Here is a 19,269-nt window from a genome sequence, read left to right as displayed (position 1 = left end):
GAAAAAATCTTGTGATTATATAAGTTCCCCAGATGCAATTCCTGTGGTTCACAATCCGTTCACTGAGCCAATGCCATTTTCCCTCCTTGATGTATCCACCCAGAAAATGAACATTTTGGTTGTCCAAAGCATCTTGTCTTGTGGTGAGTATAGACTACACAGTGCTGATAAGGGTTTTGTGCATTGTTAAGGCCTCAACTTTGTGCTGCCAGCAGGCACTGAGCTCCTTTTAGCTTACCAAATCCAACATAAAGCGTATTTGTTGTTTTTAACGTATCTATTGAAAGGTTAGCCCTGTTTTTTATCTTCTATCAGAAACACACATATCCTCCTTAACCTATTTTTCCTACCATTTCTGTAGCCTTATTGAAAGCAACGTATCTCCTCATTTTCTGTGGGTAGCACACTTTTTGTTCACATGGATAACTCCACTGCAGGACTGAAAACTCCTAATATCCTCAGTAGATATCAACTGCATGAAAAATTATCCTCGCCCAAGGCTGTAGAGTAATTTGCCAATTTGCAGGTGCATCTTGGAGAGGGGAATTTTGATCAAACACTGGTTGAAGCAGAACAGATTGCCTACACCGATGATTTCTTGGTGAACAAAAGTGACATAAATCACTCAATTACTCAGCCAGAAAAGAGTTGTTGCAAACCAATGTTTTGTTCAGCCTTAGGTTAATATATGCATTTGAAAATAAATAAACAAATAAACCAATGCATTTATTTATTTATTTATTTACATATATTTATTCAAATTGGTTACATCTGCTCTGTAAAGTGTTCCGGGAAAAAAAAAATCTTGAATCACTCATTTACATACTGTTTAATGAATGATAAATGAGATGTTCATGAATCAGTTGCAAAGGGCCTGTTTACATACATGGCATGAACTACCTACATTTCTTTTTTTGTTGTTCCGTACATGGTGTAATGGTACTGCTCTCTGAATACAAACCTGACTCAGATGTATCACCCGGTGATCCCTGAGATCTTTCTACTAACTCAGTACTCAGTGGTCTGGTCTGTTTCCGAGGGTATTTTCTCAGTGTGTTATGTTGTGGACTGCAGCTCTCCATTCTTGGTATAAGTCCAAGAATAAATAGTCTTCTTCATTCAAGATACAATATCTGCCAGTAGACCACATCCTGCTTTGACATGAAATAGCACCTTTCTTAAGCCATCTCAGATGTTAAGCATTCATATAAGTTAACTTCATGTTTCAAGAAACAATATATGTTTCAAAAACTTTGGGCTTATTTTAAGTGAACTTAAAAAATATTCCAGACTTGAAGATATATAGCAATGAGTGGATATGGATGACAAATCTCAATTTACAAACCATGGCTTCTGTTATATCCTCATTTAAAACAGCTTATGGTAAACTTTTTTTTTTTTTTTCCTGCAACTTATTTAGTATTGTGAAGGCTACTAACTTATGTTATTTTTCAATTGGACTTTATTTCTGTATGCTATCTTTATCCACGTTTCTCTTGGATGGCAGTCTGAGCAATATTGTCATTTCATTTACTGCAAAAATTGATCACAAAAAGCTAATTTAGAAGACTTTGATGCCTGGATTTCGAGAAGCAGTTAAAACATTTTAGATGTTTCTGGATTTGGGAGATTTTTTTCTTTCATTGAAATTGTCAAATTATTTTCAAGTACTCACTGAGAGTCGGATATTATTAAGGTGTTTCGAGCCAAGCACCTGAAATGACTTACAGCTTCTGAAATATGTCACCTCAATGAATTCACTGTTTCTTTTGCATGTGATACTGAGCTATCTTGGCTTTCAAATCCCTTCTGAAATATGGTAAGCATCTCTTTATTTTGTTCCAGAAGACAGAAAACTCTTTGTGGGCATGCTTAATAAGCAGCAGTCAGAAGATGATGTGCGCAGGCTATTCGAGGCATTTGGCAACATTGAGGAGTGCACAATCCTTCGGGGACCCGATGGAAACAGCAAAGGTAAGATGATGGCTTGTGGCACACTGTGTTCTTAGCTTCAAGATAGACTAGGTCTTAGTGTATGTATAATACTCTGGCACAACAAAGTCACAAGATGGCTTCAAGGACAACATATCTTAGAAAGGGTCATATTTGCCAAAGGAGGCCATTTCTTTGCTGTTTTCTGTCTGCTTATGTGTGGGAATAAAGAGCCAATTGCATGTAAGGGTATCCCCCTCCACAACAAACTGTCTTTCCGTGTGCACACTGTTGCCTATTCCTGTTTCCTGAGGACAGAGCCTTCCCTCTGAAAACAATACGTGCTTAAGACAGGCTCTTCCCATCCCAGGAAGGCTGGGAGTTTCTTTCCCCATTGAACAGGCTCATTCTTTTTTTCCACCACTGTCTTTGCTTATTCCTCATGCACCAGTCCCAGGTCTTCCCCTTCTTTAGTTGGTCTTTGCACAGACATACATCAACGAGCAATCAAAATTGCAAGGGTACAGGATGTGATGTAAACAACACAGTTAGAAGGCAGTTACTGTTTGAAATACATCAATGCTTAATTGCAAAGCTTACCTTCTTTTGTCACCTTTAAGAATCTCCCATTCCTGGGCAGTACAAGGAATCTTTTCTAGAGTCCAGGTGGGAGAATGGGACTTCTCTGTTGAATCTGAGGGTCATTTTTTTCCCCTGACACTTTCTAGACAAAGTTACTTCAATTTGAATAGGAAGCCCTCTTCTCTTGACAGTATAATGTGTCCATTAAATATTGATCTGCTTATAATACATCATAAACTGTGCTGGAACATGCAGCACCAGGGAAGAGACCACTCTCGCTGATGCAGTTCATATCTCACTAGATATTTTGACATGTGACAAAATCAACCAGCGTTTTTTTGCAATGGAAAGGCAAGAAATCCAAATCACAGTGATACACTGGAGAAAGATATTGCTGTTCTGTAAAGTCACTGGTGGCCCAAAATGATTTCACTCTGGCATTATAGGGCAATATTTTGATGTAAGTCAGCAAAGCCCAATCTTCCTTATATAAATGGCTGAAAATAAACTGTGGACATCTTTCTTAAATTTTATTGCTATTTTAACTTCATGAGACCCAAAGGCTTGGTTCACCAAGAAGAGCTCCAACCATTGCTCAGTAGCTGATATTTCAGCATTCCTGTCACTGAAGAAATCAGTGAATTGGGTAAAAGCCAAATAAAATAAAATAAAATAAAGTAAAAAATCCACCTCTACATGGATTTGTACAGAACAAAATCTAATGACAAAGGAGTTAAACAGAGTAATAATAAAGGCAATAATGTGTGAGTTCTATAAGAAAAAGGTTTCAAAGAAAATCCAAACCACAGACTTGTATTCATTCCTGCTCTTTCTTTCTCTTTTTTTCTTAAACAATTTCATTATAAGTCCAAATCTGAGTGGCAGCTCCATATTGCTAACCAGTTTAATTATTAGTGCTAGCAGGCTGCAGTCTCAGGCTTGATTTCACTGAGCTGTTCAGGATCAATACTGAGCCTTGACAGAGGCTCCAGCTTCCATTTGCTGGTGCTATTTACTGAGAATGTGAAGCTTCTAATTTACACACACACACAGATACATACACACAAAGAGCATTCAATCCTGTAGAAAACTTAAGGATAGTGCCCTTATTTTAGGAGACAGTCAGGCGAGCCACAACTCCCACAAAGTTATTCCCAGTCTGTAATGTCTTCCATCTGCTAGAAACCAATGTGACACATATACTTGTGAGATATTTATTTTGGGCAAGACCGATAAGGTGTAAATTCCACCCAAACTGAGTTTTAGGCAGATAGCAATCAGATCGCTCTGGCCCTAGCAAACCCATTATATGAATCTTCACCACATATCCCTGTAGTGAACTTCCTAGTCCTCCAGATACTTCGATACAATACTTTGAATTTCAGCTTCCCAGAGAATACCACCACAGCTCAGTCACAGCCAGAAAGCCCTTTCAGCCTTGCCTGAATCCATGGGTGGATGTCTGGAGCCGTGAGGCATGCCCTGTATGAGGGCCTGTGGACATCTGCACCCAGGGCCAGACAGAGACAGTTGCTGCTGAAGCACGCAAGCAGGTGTCAGAAGAACGGTGACTAGGGCATTTTTCTGCCGAAGGAAGGGCAGAATGTCTGTGCTGGGAGAGGTAGGAAAAGAATGAGCTTCCCTACGACAATCTGGTGAAGCTCACCAGTGGGCATACAGGACCACAGGATTCCACAGATGTGAAAGCCACAGTGAAATTAGATCCAGTTTAACAATCCAGCAGGACCCATAGGGTCTGCGTTGCTGCTCTCTGGATACCCTCCTTGTTGTTTTCCTATATAATTTGTTTTATTTTTATTTTCTAATTCAGTAGTTGTCTATTTTAGTATCTCAGAAAGCAAAGACTTCCCATTACACCAGAAGTCCTGCAAGTGGAGTCTAACACCTTCTCCAATGATAACCTTAGGCCCTGACTCTGCAGTCTCCTCTTTTCTTGCAGGAGAGCTGACAAGACAGTCAGAGCAGCCCTTCCAGCTCTAAAATCTTGAAATAAGGACAGAAAAAGAAAAACAAAACAAAACAAAACAACAACAACAACAAAAATCAACATCTGTGCACATGTATCTCCCTGCTCAGCCTGGTTATATATCTCTCTGCATGTCAAAATCCCTTCTAACTCCAGAACTGCTCCTGTCACAAGGACACCATTGTTTTGAGGAGTGCTGTGACTCATGTTCTCAGCTCATCAGATCCTGGGCATAATCCTGGTGACAAAGGACAGAAAGATGATTGTGTACACATTTCATGTTGTGTACAAAAGCCATCCCGTTGAACATAAAAAGGAAACAAAATGTTTCTTTGACATTATACATAGGTGAAAACTGAGTTTTCATTTGTTCTTCTGGCTCAAAATCCAAGCAGGAAGCAGTAGGAAAAAGCAGTGGAGGACTCTCGTTAGCATATAAGGCGTTAAATAAGACAAATGCTTCCTGCTCCCTTCATTTCCACCTTTATCCAGCTCCACTCATTCATCAGGCTCCTCAGCACAGAGGTGAATTTCACCTGAAGAGAGAGAAGCCCTCAACATGACAGCAACACTGTAGCCAAAAATCCTCCTCTAAATGCAGTGAGTAACTGAATCTGGAAAGCCTTTGTATATTTGCTAATCAGCATCTTATTTTTAGAGGCATAAAGTACAAAAGAATCTGTGCAAATAATTAAACACCCTAATTCTGGATTATCTCTGATTAATGAAGAGGAAGGCACAGAATCTCAGGAGCCTGGGAATGCTGAGCTACGATTATGTCATAATTGATCTCCATTGTTTCTAGCTGAAGTTTATCTATCTCATTTTCCTGTGATTGTCTCCTCTCAGCTCCTTGTAAATTAGATCCTACTATTAGCAACAATCATTATGCTTTTCCTGAAATACAGTCTGAGCACAGGGGTATGAGGGAATGCAAAGTGAAGGGATCCTAACCAGTAGCTGATTGCGTACGTATGTGTTCTTTTTAGAAGGGGACTATCATTGCTTTCTTTGATTTCACTTCTGCCAGCCTGTAGTGATGATTATAGACACCTTCGGGGCTCATCCTTCTACTTTTGTAAGTGAGGTATTGTAGTGCTGCAGTTCCCACCATGCACTGCATGGATCCGTGATGGTTTGTTGACCTTCTAAAGATTCTACAAAGGAAATGAAGGACAGCTGTCCTGTTGTCAGGGCCGGCATCCCTCATGAGTGTTCTGCACTCCTTCAGGGAAACAACTAGGGCTTTGCAAATTGATTAAAAGCTCAAGAGTCTTTAATAGTAATGAAAGGGGATGGAAGCCAGAACTTCTCAGATCTCTTCCAATCTGTTCCAAAATCCTCCTTAGCATATGGAAATTACTCTTCCTCCCTCTGAGTCAATTTGCTTGTAGCTAAGAGTGTTAGTAATACTTTCCCCCACTCTTGTGAGGCATGTGACCCTTTGAAGTGTTGATCATTTCTGCACTCTAGCATATATTCATAAATGCACCTTTCTTCCCTGGAATCTTTTGTAAGAGTTCAGACAGTGTGAGATTCTTCACAGGGCAGTGCAGGCCAGAGGAGCACTGCCCAGACTTCTCTGATGTGTACAGGAAAGCACCCATAGAACTACTGGTAAAGTAGCTTATGATATAATATTCACTGTAAAATTCAGGTTTCAGTGGTGGAAAGATGGCAGTCATCACATGCATACCTATTCCATTTCCATTTGTTTATCAGAAGGTGTGTCATGCTTTGTCAGACCAAAGTTGCTTGGAGCCAGGACAAGCTTTGAGCAGCCTCTGTAATGGACTTCTACCAAGCAGTGATGTAAGACAGATACCTTGTGTATTTGAAGCAAGTTGAATGCTTTCCCTACAGTTGGCCTGTGGTGACTTGTAACAGGAATGTGAAGCTTTCTACTTACTTTTGTTCAATTCCTCACTGTTTTCCAGAACACCAGAGAGAGGAGCATTCCACAGTATGTTTAATACAAATAAAAGGAAAGTCATTTTCACACAGTAAATTATAAAATTGTGCAACGCTTGCATGGGAAGCTATAAAGGTCAAAAGATAAGTGGTTTCAGAAGGTTCTCTCTAAGTTTGTGTCCACACAAATTATATGCAAGCAGCATGGAACTTCTTGATCTAGCTTTGCCTCAAGAAATCCTTGAACTGCCTATGACTGGACTTTGGGAAGGAACAACCAGTTTGCTTGTTATGCTTTCTGCACTCCTTCTCTATCACCAGTTCTGAGGACAGGATAAAATATTTAAATGGTCTGTTCTTCTTTTTCTTTTTCTAGGGTGTGCATTTGTGAAATACTCTTCGCATGCAGAGGCCCAAGCAGCTATCAATGCTTTGCATGGCAGCCAGACAATGCCGGTGAGTAGCCGTGTAACATGAAAAGCAAGAATTGGTCCTGTGGCCTGACATGGTAGGAGGAATGATTTATGTATGATCTGCTACTTATACTATAGGAAGATGGCATATGGAGCTTTGGGTGTGTTTAACTCATCAAAGGGAACGCCGAGATGACGCTGTCATTTCATTAAAGCACAGAACCCCAAGGGGTGATATGTTCTGTCACCGGCAGTTTTGATGCACTGAAAAAAAAGACGTGATTCAGAGATGCCAAAAATGTTGAGTCAAATTCACCATGAGCCACTTACCTAAGTTGCAGAGAGATGAATAAAGCACAGATTTGTACCTAAGGGCTTCTTCATTTTCCTTCCACAAAGAGTGGAAGGAAACATCCTTCCTCTATGTGAAGGATGAAACACTTTTTGCCAGAATTGAGCATAAAGCAGCATGTTCACATAATGGCAGTAGATGCTAGAGACATATCACAGAGATGTACACTTCTTTGCTACTGCATAAGAGCTTACCTCAGCATAAATGTGGTCTTCCCTACATCTAGCATCTGAAAGACAGTCTGTCAAACTATGGAAGCTCCCAGGAAATGTTTGAGGGATCACTCTGCTTGGGCTAACGTTTTGTAATATGAGGTTTCCAAACTGATAGTTCAGAGGAAGTGGAAATTAGAATGCAAATGTATTTTCTGTGCAGAATGATCCTTGTACACCGCGATGCAGACCTGAAGGAATGTAAGTCATTCCATTATCAGTACAGAAAGACAATCTAATCCAGGATGTTTGGGTTTATTTTAATAGCTTATTATTTTTGTTACTAATTATTCATGGTGTAAATAATGGAGGGCTAAGAAGCATGCGGGCAGCTTGTAAAGGATTCGGGGATTCTCGTTATTAAATATTTAAGATAGCAAAGTCTTTGTTTTAGTACGGACCTCTAATCTCAATTCATGAGTTTATCCTAATAATATTAAAATAGGCCTGGCAGATGGGCAGCTTGTCTCTAGGTCAGTGTAGAGATGGAAATGGAAAGTTCTTCACATGGGAAGGCATTTCTGATAAGAAGTAGTAAATCATCAAATCTTATTTTTTAGAACCCACGCTTAGATAAATCAGAATAGAAAATGGTTATTAATGAAGGTATTAGAAGATGGGATATCCACTTTTTGAATTCTTACAATCAAACTTGGAGACTTTTTAGAATAGAACGACATGTGGGGCTTAATGCTGATAACCGCATTGTGAAATATGAACATCTTTCCTGGAATAGGTCAATGAAGTATTCTAATGTCTTAAAAACTACCATCCAAAGTGATGGTGTCTGTAGATGACATCAGTAGTGGCAATTCCAGAGTCTTTAGTATCACTAGATGGTGTAATAAAATGTCAGTTCCAGTTCCCTTAGAAATTTGGATGACATTGATGAGAGAAAGACGGAGAAGAGAGCAGAAAAAATCCAAGGAGAGTTGAAAATTTTATCTAGATCTACTATATCCAAAATATTCTTATCCTTCCTATTGGCAACACTGTTTAGATAAGAAAGAATACCCATCTCAAACACCTTGGAACAAATTTTTGTTCCATGCTGCTGGAGTCAACTGAGGATGTGCAAAAAAAATAGTGAATATGGCCTTTTTGTCAGTTTTTCATGGGCCCATTCTTGTTGACTTATTTAATCAAATACTTGCTTTAGGATAACCTAACGTGGTTCTTGAATAACCAAATCTAGGTCTCTAAAAAGCACTGCACTTTAACTCTCACTAAACATATTCCAGACTCATAAATTTGAATTGCTTGACAAGTTTCCATGAATCAGCTGAACCTCAGCAGTACTCCATGCACATGCTATCAGTTCACAGAAAATGCAAGGAGAAAATTATGTTTTGACCTCTTTGTTTTGAGCTAAATTATGTGACACTTCCTTACGTTTCTCATGAGCTATTATCAGGTACACAGACAGCTACCATGGCTCAACAGACTAGTGAGGACCTGTCGAGTGACTTGACACTTCATCAAGACGTTGAGCAAGCAGTGCTATTCACAAAGGGCCTCAAAACACTTCGGACACTTGGAAAGATATGGGCCAAATTCTGCAAGTGATCACCGCTCTCATTCTCATTTTCATGGTGCTTCGGGGTTTGCATGCAGCTTCATTCAGGGCTTGGGTGTTCACAGAGAAATGCAGCCACCTCGTGGTGAGATGGCGACGTAGGCCTCGTCCTTGGAAAGGAGGGGCGCATTGCTGCCATCTTCCTCCAGCTCCCCCTCCCATTTCTCTCGCCATTAGGACTGGCCTCATTTGTCTGACTGCGATGCCAACTCAAAGTTGTTCCTGTGGTTCAGCCAATTTAAACGTCTCTTGCCTTGTCCTCGTGTACTACCAACGGGGCATCCATCATCATTCTTGTCAGGTCTCGAGCCGTTCATTCCTGCGGCAGACTCCTGTTTCTCCACAGCTGTCAGGATTATTGCTCTACTGTGACTTCCTGTTCACACAACATATGTTGCCTAATAGTTTCAAAAGGCAACTTTCTTTTATGAAAGTTTTTTTCTTTTTTTCTTTTTATTAACCTTTCCTTGGACAGGTGCCTGACTGTCATCCGTCACAAGCCCACTTCTCCATGCAAGGCTCTGTTTTCTCCTAAGGGCCCAACAAGCAGGTATACAACTTTCAAATTTGAACACAAAGCAATTGCTTTGAGAAATAACTTACCCAAAATCCCTTACTTCTGAGCAGGCCCAAAGTTCCTTTTGTATCTACCTGCCAAGAGTGCTTTATTTTTGGGTCTTTTTAAATTATATTGCCTATCAACTCATCAGCTTTAGAATAGTGTTACACTTGACCTTCATGTCCTCCCCTGTGAGAGATCATCATTTTCATGTACTTCTGCATGTATTTTTAACTGTAATTTGCCCTTTACCTTCAGCTATGGTTACTCTGTCCTTTCCCATGTCCCTTCCTCACCCATAAGGGGCATAAACAGGTCTCTTCCCTTGATTCTCTTCACTTCTTCATCCGACTCTTGTCCTCAGCAGCCTTGTTTATCAACATGAATTCAGCGACCATTTCTGACATGACAGTTTGCAGATCTAACTTCTCTGCTAAAGAACTGACTCCTGTCCAAACTGAAATCTTGGCCTGTCTTTCCAGCATCTCCTAATGGATGGATGTCTAGCTGTCAAATCAAGCTCACAATGTATAAAACAGAGCTCTTAGATTTTTCCTTCCAAACTCTGTCTCCTCTCTCCTTTACCTCCATTTTCAATCACTGTGGACAACATTATCATGCTACCTGTCAGTCATGCTCCTACCTAGGCATCATCTTCAGCTCGGTTTTCTCTTTCTCTCCTTGTCTTCACATCCAGGCAACAGCCAAATGTTGAAGAGTCATTCTGCACAACACATCAAAGATGTGGCCTTGTTCGTCCACCCACACAGAATAAACCCTTCTCCATGCACTATCACTCATACCAAAATTTCAGTAGTGTTTATGCGAGTATGCAGGGTTAAATACCATACTACTTTTGCATATCTTTGATGATTTCATACCATGGTATCTCAGAAATTCTTGTTGTTATGAATTGATTCCTGGAAGGATAAAGCAGTACTGCTAGCTAAATTTTCCTTTTCTTTTTTTTTCTTTTTTCTTTTTTCTTTTTCTTTTTTTTTTTTTTTTTTTTTTTTTTTTTTTTTGCATTGAGACAAATATGGCAAGTAGGAATTAAGACTGTGTTTCACTTGATTTAGCTTTAACAGTCTAAAAAATTTTAATCTACTAGAAACGTCTTCCTAAAAAGGAGAGACATTTCTAGAGCTTCATGCTTTCTTCCCCTTACCTATCTGTGCTAGGATGGGATAAATTACCTTTTGAGCATGCCCTTCCCTTTCATTAATTACAACAGAAATCCCTTTAAATAATTAAAGTGAATATCTCCATAGTGGCATTAGACTGAATACCTCAGGTGGGACTTCTCACCTAACTTTAGACATCTAAAAGTTTAGGAAGTATGAGCTTGTCATCTAAGTGCTTGTCATCTAAGTTTCTATTACAATCAATAGAAATAGATACCTCTGGAGGTATTATATTTTAGAGAAATAGATTTTGAAACCTGTCAAACCAAAACCCACATAGAAGTGTGCTTTTCAGCTAATTCTAGGTGTCAGATTCCCATGGTCTCTCAGATCCTAAATAGTTATTAGTAACCTGAAGTGCAGTTGAGAATGAAAAAGGATCTTCACTGCTTTAAAACAAAAGCAAAAACACTTGCTTCATGCAGATATCTGGAAGGCTTCAATTGCCTTTGCTCTCTGTGATGTACCCTTGCCGTCTGAAGTCCTTCTGGTCCACTGCCACTTCCACAGTAATCTTGCCAGATCTAAAAGCTTTGGTAGCACTATCCCAGATCAGACATCTACAAGTCAGACATTGATACGGTTCACATGTCCTTCATGTCTAATGCAAAGGGAACTGAACCCTATTGAAGGTGTTTTCTGACCAGTTAAAGGGAGATCTGACAGTGTCTAAAAGAGGGTTGTAAGGAAGAAGGAGACATGCTCTTTAGCACGGTCTGTTGTGACAGGACAAGAGGAAATGGTTTCAAACTGTAAGTGGGGGATTTAGACTGGATATAAGGAAGAAGTTTGTTACAGTAAGAGCAGTTAGGCACTGGAACACATTGTCCGGAGAGGTGGTGGATGCCCTATCCCTGGAGACATTTGGAGTAAGGCTGGACTGGACTCTGAGCACCTGATCAAACTGTAGTTGTCCTGGTTCACTGCAAGGGAGTTGGACTAGATGACCTTCAAGGGTCCATTCCAGCTCAAACAAGTCTATGATTCTATGATTCTAAAGCGACATGAGACTCAGAAACCAGGCATCCCCTCCTCTGATTCCTCTGATACCTAATTCTATAGGTGCCTTCTGAACTTGCCTAATGATCCAACTCTCAGTACTATATTCATCCTGTATCTCTCTTATTCATGAATTTTGAGATTGTTAAGGTCTCTAAAACACTGTGAAGAGGTTTCCACCATTACACAAGCTAGATCCTGTTCTGTTTTGCTACAGAAGCCTCTGCATCAGCTTCATGAAACCACAGTATTTCTTCTGTATCCAGGCAATACCACCCCAAGTCTATCTATGCCTGGCTGAAAATCTTCCATGAAATTATGTTTTGGATGGAATCTTTGGTTTTGTGAAAAGAAAGAAAAATGTGAGACTTGGATACAAGCACTGAACAGATGTCTGCCTCACAGAGAAAGATTCAAATTAGTTCAACTTTTAAAAACAAAACAAAAAAAAGTATTGCAACCCAAAACTTTGCTAACTTGGGAACATCCATTTCTATATTTTCTGTGCCGTTCAAAAGTCAACAGAACTAAGAAAAACAACTTCAGATCTCTGCTCAGTAACGATATGTGTAGAATCATGTAATTCTGGCTAAATTTTGTTAGGCTACAGACTAATTGGATCTCTAATTATTGTTTTGTTTTGTTTTTTTTAATTAGTTAACAAAATACAAATGAAACTACACCATCAACAAAGTTGACTTTCATCCCGAGCCCACCACAGTCCTTGGAAGTCCAGCTATGTCTCTAAAACTTCCAATAAGCACAATTAATAGTCAGATTAAGAGATGCTCTAATTGTCCTACATAGTATACAGTCTATAACAGATTACGACCGATAATTTCTATTTTTTTTAACCTATTTAGTTCACTAAGTGAGAGTGATTTAAATATAAGACAATCAAGAATTGCCCCAAGAAACAAGCGCAATAGTCCTCATGTGTAGTGGCCCTCTTTCAGACTCATGGCAAATGGGGGCATCAGTTGCCATCTTCCTGACTTTGTATTCTCAGGCCCCCAGCCAAAGAAACCAACCCTGGCTCATATTGACAACTGCTATTGTTATTGCTGTGCATTCCTAGAGTGCAGTTAAGGTTTTGCAGAGCAGTGTGAAGTTAACTTCAGACACAGCCCCATTATGGAAACTGGTTGAGCAGCTGTTTTCACGCCGTCAACACAGCAAAGGAATATTTTGGTGAATTAAGGATGGAAGAGCAAGCCGTAAGAGTCTGCAGAAAGAGCACTGAGCAGGTGGAGGAAGGAAGGAAAATAGGCCTTCGTGGGCATGATGAAGTTGTAGCCCAGGTGCCTTGCTTGCAGAGTGGCAGAGAAGCAGCTTTTATTATGCATGCATGCTGGCACTAAAGCGCTGAGTCGGCAGAATCTCTCCGGGAGGAGCAGCATGGCGGCTCTGGTGAGTGGGGGGCCACAATGCTGTAGATCAGCTGAGGTATTTTTAACAATTATTTTGATATAAACAGCTCTGAACTTGAGGAGCTCCATGTAAATGGGAAGCAGTGGGGCTTGTAATTAGATTTGTGTACACTTTCATAAATTGCTGGGAAACATCAAAGCTGTGATAGAAGGCGGTGGTGCACTTTATTTCCTTCTTCTGTTCTTCTGTTAATTGAATGGTTGATGTGTGGATAGGAAGTGTTGGCTTCGCGGAGTACTATTTACAGACCCGCTGACAGCTGCACTGTGAAAATTAACAGGAACAGAGCAGCCTCTGTCACAGCTCTTCCCATGAGGGACTTGCTTCAAATTGGATCATTTCTTTCATAGGAGAAACTTTCCTTGTCTCTCCTCCCTTCTTCGCAAATACATGCACATTCAGCTGCACAATCCACTTCTCTCTCTAGGCTCATGGCAGCCTTTAGTGCTTGGAAGGAGGGTTTGTCTTTTCCACTGTTGGGGAGACTCCACTTAAACCTTGTAGCACATTCCACCTCCAACAGGACACACCTTCAAGAAGTCAATAAAATTAGTCACTTAAGGGAATCTAGGAGCTGAGTGGGCACAACCACAACGTTGTGTTTGCATATCACACCTCAACAGGAGTAAGCTCTTCACCCTCCTGAAAACTCTAGTTGATTTCTATTTCATGCCAACTCCATGGTGATTCATAGCAACTGCTGCTGATGGAAATGTAGTTATCATTGGCCTTGCAAATAATTGCGCTGCGTTAGGCACCATAAAAACCTGTTATGGAATTCTCTCCACACTTAGCTTACCGACTAATACTTGGGTTGCCATGATCGACATCAAAGTGTTGGTTAAAACATAAAACTTTGGGATCATCTCTAATCTTATCATACACTCTTCTCTTACAGTTAATGGATAGAGACTGATCCCTCAGGGGGACATCTGTCTCTCTTATATAAATGATGATTTAGAATAGACACCAAAAATGGCTACAGTTAGGTCATTTGTAAGGTTCCCTGAGGGCTGAGAGGGCTGAGACACACAAGAGAAGCGAAAGAAGCAACAAGAGGCAATACAATGGGAATGAACAAGTCTTACACACAATTGACCTTTATTTTTAGCCAGTTTGTAGCAAAAATCACAGCAACTCTTGTTCCTAATCCTAGTGGAGAAGTAATAACTGGTGGATGTAAATTTTAAAATCTACTTAAACCTGGAAAACATACACTTAAGAAGACCAAGCTTGAAGGTATCAGTTCACCACCTCACTTCCCAGTGGTGTCTTCAGAGTATCTAGGTAACACAAACAGAACTGTAGACAAGTGCATAATAGAAATAGACAACTCTTGGAGAAAGTTGATGAGTCCTGCATGTAAAGTGCTCCATACATTTTTTTGCTGAACCTGCCTTAAAGTTACTTACCTACGGTCATGATGTCTGAGTGGGCTATAACCAGCATAAGTCCATCTCCTTCTTCAATTAATGGAGAAAGCTGAGGTTTGATTTTACACTGATAATGATGGAGAAACTGATGGAAGAGAGTGGAGCTGCCAATTCAGACTGTTTTGTTTTGTTTTGTTTTGTTTTCTGTTTATCTTCTGCACTCCAAAGAAAATGCACTCCAAGCAATAGTTTTCTGTAACGCTCAGACTGGCTTTCTTAACTTAGGGCCAGACACAATACACCCATTTGTATTATTAAAAATTAATAATGCATTAGGAGTCCATTCATAACTCAGCATCAGCAGGCCTAGCCCTCCTTCCAGTCATGAATTGTTTTTACTAATAGGCTACCTAAATACTGTTTTTAAACATGTGTTGTCTGTTGGGATGAAACAAGACAGCAAATACCTGGATGTTAAATTGCAGTCAGTCCTTCTACCAAAATCCAATGATTCCTGGTATCTCAGGCTGCTTTGCCTCAAGGCAGCAAGTTCTGGCCACAGACAAACTAAGGTTCATTGACTATCCTACCTCACTGCTGCCACCAAGATAGCTGATTTCATATCCTTTGGGCCAGCAGTGTCCCAGTTAACATAATTTCCCTTAATAATTTCTATATAAAATAAAATCATAGGACTGCATTCCCTCCTCCCCCCTTATTCCATAAATGAGCTAATAAATCACAGGTTTCTGGGTCCCAGAATAGAAATCCAGGCAGTCCTGCTGCCTGACAGGGGGTATGAATCATACTGGCATTGAAGACAGCCTTTTGGGGCTGGAACACTCATCAGAGCTGCTTTTCTTCTCCAGTCACATCGCCGTAGCCACACAGGCATCTGGCAGGACAGTGAAGAGACCTGTGGGACATGATGGGCTTCAATAGCCATCTCCCCCAGCCTTCCTCACTCTGTCTTCCTTCTGAATCACAGAATTCATTGCTTCCAAATGGGATGAGAGCGATAACTGCTCATGAGCCGCACAGCCTCACCTTAGACAAAGGAAGCTAATTAGCACCATAATGTCTCTTTATGGGTCCAAGGGAAGTTTGGAAATAAATCAACAGCTGCAGAGGTGACTGGGGGAAAGCAAGAGCTGGATGATGCTGTAGTCCAGTGTTGGCCACATCCTGATGCTACAGTGGTCTCTGGGAGGCTCACCACTCTTAAAATTTGTTTGAGCTGGATGAGATTAGGAGCTTGGCGGAGGCTAAAATAACTCACAAGTGCTGACCTTTCTGGGAGATCAGAGCCATTTACATGGTATAGAGTGCTCTATACACATCAGGGAAGTCCCCCATCTTCTGTAGGGTACTCCATCTTTCTTCAGTGAGCACATGGTCTCCCCATCATGGAGAGAAATGAAGAGACTCTTTATTGCTCTGCTTATTATGACGTGGGGTTCATTCTTCTTCTGTCTGTTCTTTTTTTTTTTTTTTTTTTGGTTGGTTGGCTGGTTGGTTGGTTGGTTGTTCTAACCTCATTTAAAGAATGGGACCATCTGTTTTATATAAGTGGTCTGGATCAACTTTAAATCGCTCTGAATGCTTCTGCTTGTTATCCTTTAATCCACTCCTTCCTAGCCCAGCTCAGAACTGTGATCTGAACTGATAACATTCTTGTAAAGAAGGCAGAGAGATCATAGTAATGGGCAGACTGCTATCCCTTTCAAAAACACAACCAGTGTGAATCGATTCAGTATTTATTATCCAGATTGGTTATGCAAAGATCAAGATGAAATTTTAAAGGACAAAAATGTGTTTATATCAAAGCAATAGCTTTCAGATATGACCCTCAATCAAAATCAACACAAATTCATAATTGTAAGGCATCTGATCAGACACTGATGTCTTTGCCTCAGATATTCCCTGGAAGTTTGCTTGACATCCCACTCTAAAGGTCTGTGTGGTACTCACAGAGAATAGTGCCTGCCAAGTGTCATCCAGCAAAAAGAAGACAGGTTTCAGTCTTGGTGGTGTGGAATGCAGTGGAAGTGAGTTTTTCAGCATAAACCAAGTACTTGTTCCACTAAGCCTCACTGAGTTAGCATCAGTTTACCTCATAGTTTCAGGTGACCACTTCCTTCACCATTGTAATGCATGGATAATACCTCCTTGCAAGGAGAAATTTATATCAATCAATGACCCTATTGCACAGAATCACAGAATCACAGAATGGCCAGGGTTGGAAGGGACCTCAAGGATCATGAATCTCCATTACGCATGCCACTTGCAGGGCCACCAACCTCCTCATTTAATGCTAGACCAGGCTGCCCAGGGCCCCATCCAATCTGGCCTTCAACACCTCCAGGGACGGGGCACCCACAACCTCTCTGGGCAGCCTGTTCCAGTATCTCACCACTCTCTCTGTAAAGAATTTCCCCCTGACATCCAACCTAAATCTCCCCTCCCTCAACTTAAAACCATTTCCCCTCGTCCTGCAGTTATCTACCCTTTCAAAGAGTTGATTCCCCTCCCCTCTGTAGGCTCCCTTTAGGTATTGAAATGGTGCAATGAGGTCATCCCGCAGCCTTCTTTTCTCCAGGCTGAACAAGCCCAGCTCCTTCAGCCTGTCTTCATGGGGAGGTGCTCCAGTCCCCTGATCATCTTCTTGGCCCTCCTCTGGACCCTCTCCAACAGTTCCCTGTCTTTTTTGTACTGGGGGCTCCACACTCGGACGCAGTATTCCAGATGGGGCCTCACAAGAGCAGAGTAGAGGGGAACAATCACCTCCCTGTTTCTGCTGGCCACCCCTCTTCTGATGGAGCCCAGGGTACCATTTGCCTTCTGAGCCGCAAGGGCACACTGCTGGCTCATATTAAGTTTTTCATCTATCAAGACCCCCAGGTCCTTCTCCACAGGGCTGCTCTCAAGGACCGCTCCTTCCAGTCTGTACGGATGCCTGGTATTCCTCCGGCCCAAGTGCAAAACTCTGCACTTTGCCGTGTTGAACCTCATCAGGTTCACCCGGCCCACCTTTCTAGCCTCTCAAGGTCCCTCTGAATGGCGTCCCTTCTTTCAACCGTGTCAACCGCGCCACTCAGCTTGGTGTCGTCAGCAAACTTGATGAGGATGCACTCGATTCCGTCATCAATGTCATTGATAAAGATGTTAAAGAGCACCAGTCCCAAGACAGACTCTGGGGGACGCCACTTGTTACCAGCCTCCACCTGGACATAGAACTATTGATGACCACCCTCTGTCTGCGGCCTTTCAACCAGTTTCTTATCCATTGAGTGGTCCACCCATCAAATCCACATCCCTCCAGTTTGGAGATAAGGATGTGGTGGAGGACCATGTCAAATGCCTTGCTCAAGTCCAGGTAAATGACATCAGTCACCTTTCCCTTGTCCACCGTTGCCGTCAGTCCATCATAAAAGGCCACCAGATTGGTCCTCTGGTGAAGCCATGTTGGCTGTCACAGATCACACGCCCTTTCCTCATGTGATCAAGCATGTCATCCAGGATGATCTGTTCCATGATCTTCCCAGGCACAGAGGTGAGACTCATTTGCCTGTAGTTCCCGGGGTCCTCCTTGCTCCCTTTCTTGTAAATGGGAGTGACGTGACCTTTCCTCCAGTCATCCGGGACCACACCTGACAGAGACAACTTTTCAAATATGATGGAGAGCGGCTCGGCAACCACCTCAGCCAGCTCCTTCAGAACCCTGGGATGCATGCCATACGGCCCCATAGACTTGTACACATTCAGTCTCATGAGGCAGTCTCGGACCTGCTCTGTTCTCACAGCAGGGGGGGATTTATCACCCAGTCCCCACCCAGAGGTGTAGGGATGCAGGGCTCAGGGACGGGAGAAGTACTGGAATCCTGGCCGCCAGTGAAGACTGAGGCAAAGAACTCATTCAGTACCTCAGCCTTCTCTTTATCTGTTGAAGCCAGTTTTCCTTTTACATTTACCAAAGGAGGTACACTCACTTTGGCCTGTCTCTTTTGGCCAGTGTACCTGTAGAAAGTCTACCTATTGCTTTTCACGTCCCTCACCAAGTTCAGTTCCACCTGCGCCTTGGCTTTCCTGATCCCATGTCTGCAAGTCCGGACGACATCCCTGTATTCTTCCCAGGTGGCACGCCCTTGTTTCCAGAGTTTGTACACACCTTTCTTCGCCCTCAGCACACCCAGCAGGTCCTTACCGAACCACGCCGGCTTCCTACTTCCTCTGCTCGCTTTCTTGTTCAGAGGGACAGAGAGTTCTTGTGCTCTTAGGAAGGCATCCTTGAAGAGTAACCAGCTCTCCTCAGCATTTTTGGTTTTAAAGAAAGCATCCCAGGAGATGTCGGCCAACAGTCCATTAAACAGCTTAAAGTTCGCTCTTCCAAAGTTCAGGGTCCTGACGCCACTCTTCACCAGGCCCACATCCCTCGAGATCATGAACTCGACCAGAGCGTGGTCACTGCAGCCCAGGCTGCCTTCAACCTTAACACCATTAATGATTTCCTCTGCATTGGTGAGTAGCAGGTCCAGCAATGCTTCACCTCTGGTTGGTCTGTCCAACACCTGGACCAGAAAGTTATCATCAACACATTCCAGGAGCCTCTTAGACCTCTTGCAACTCACTGAGTGGTCTTTCCAAGAGATATCCAGATGGTTGAAGTCCCCCATCAGGACAAGAGCCTGTGAGCATGAAGCCTCCTGCATCTAAAGCAAGAAAGCCTCGTCAACAGTCTCCCCTTGATCAGGGGGCCTG

General features: G+C 41.9%; 1 protein-coding gene across 12 annotated transcripts in view; it reads left to right on the top strand.

Annotated features, from left to right (window-relative positions):
* Positions 1-19,269, top strand: part of CELF4 (CUGBP Elav-like family member 4) — a 716,519-nt gene that overhangs the window by 606,768 nt on the left and 90,482 nt on the right. For 8 of the 12 annotated variants that reach the window (XM_090131195.1, XM_031602613.2, XM_031602620.2 and 5 more), the window contains exons 4-5: positions 1,846-1,974; positions 6,789-6,868. In XM_090131195.1, the coding sequence (XP_089987321.1) occupies positions 1,846-1,974; positions 6,789-6,868 (209 nt within the window). The remainder of the gene's footprint in view (positions 1-1,845; positions 1,975-6,788; positions 6,869-19,269) is intronic. The other 4 variants (XM_031602625.2, XM_090131197.1, XM_031602614.2 and 1 more) reach the window with 1 other exon arrangement.

The sequence above is a fragment of the Phasianus colchicus genome, chromosome Z (assembly GCF_987193195.1).
Source record: "Phasianus colchicus chromosome Z, bPhaCol1.hap1.1, whole genome shotgun sequence".
NCBI classification, from domain to species: domain Eukaryota; kingdom Metazoa; phylum Chordata; class Aves; order Galliformes; family Phasianidae; genus Phasianus; species Phasianus colchicus.
The sequence above is the reverse complement of the archived record's forward strand: the minus strand, read 5'-3'. Positions and strand labels throughout refer to the sequence as shown.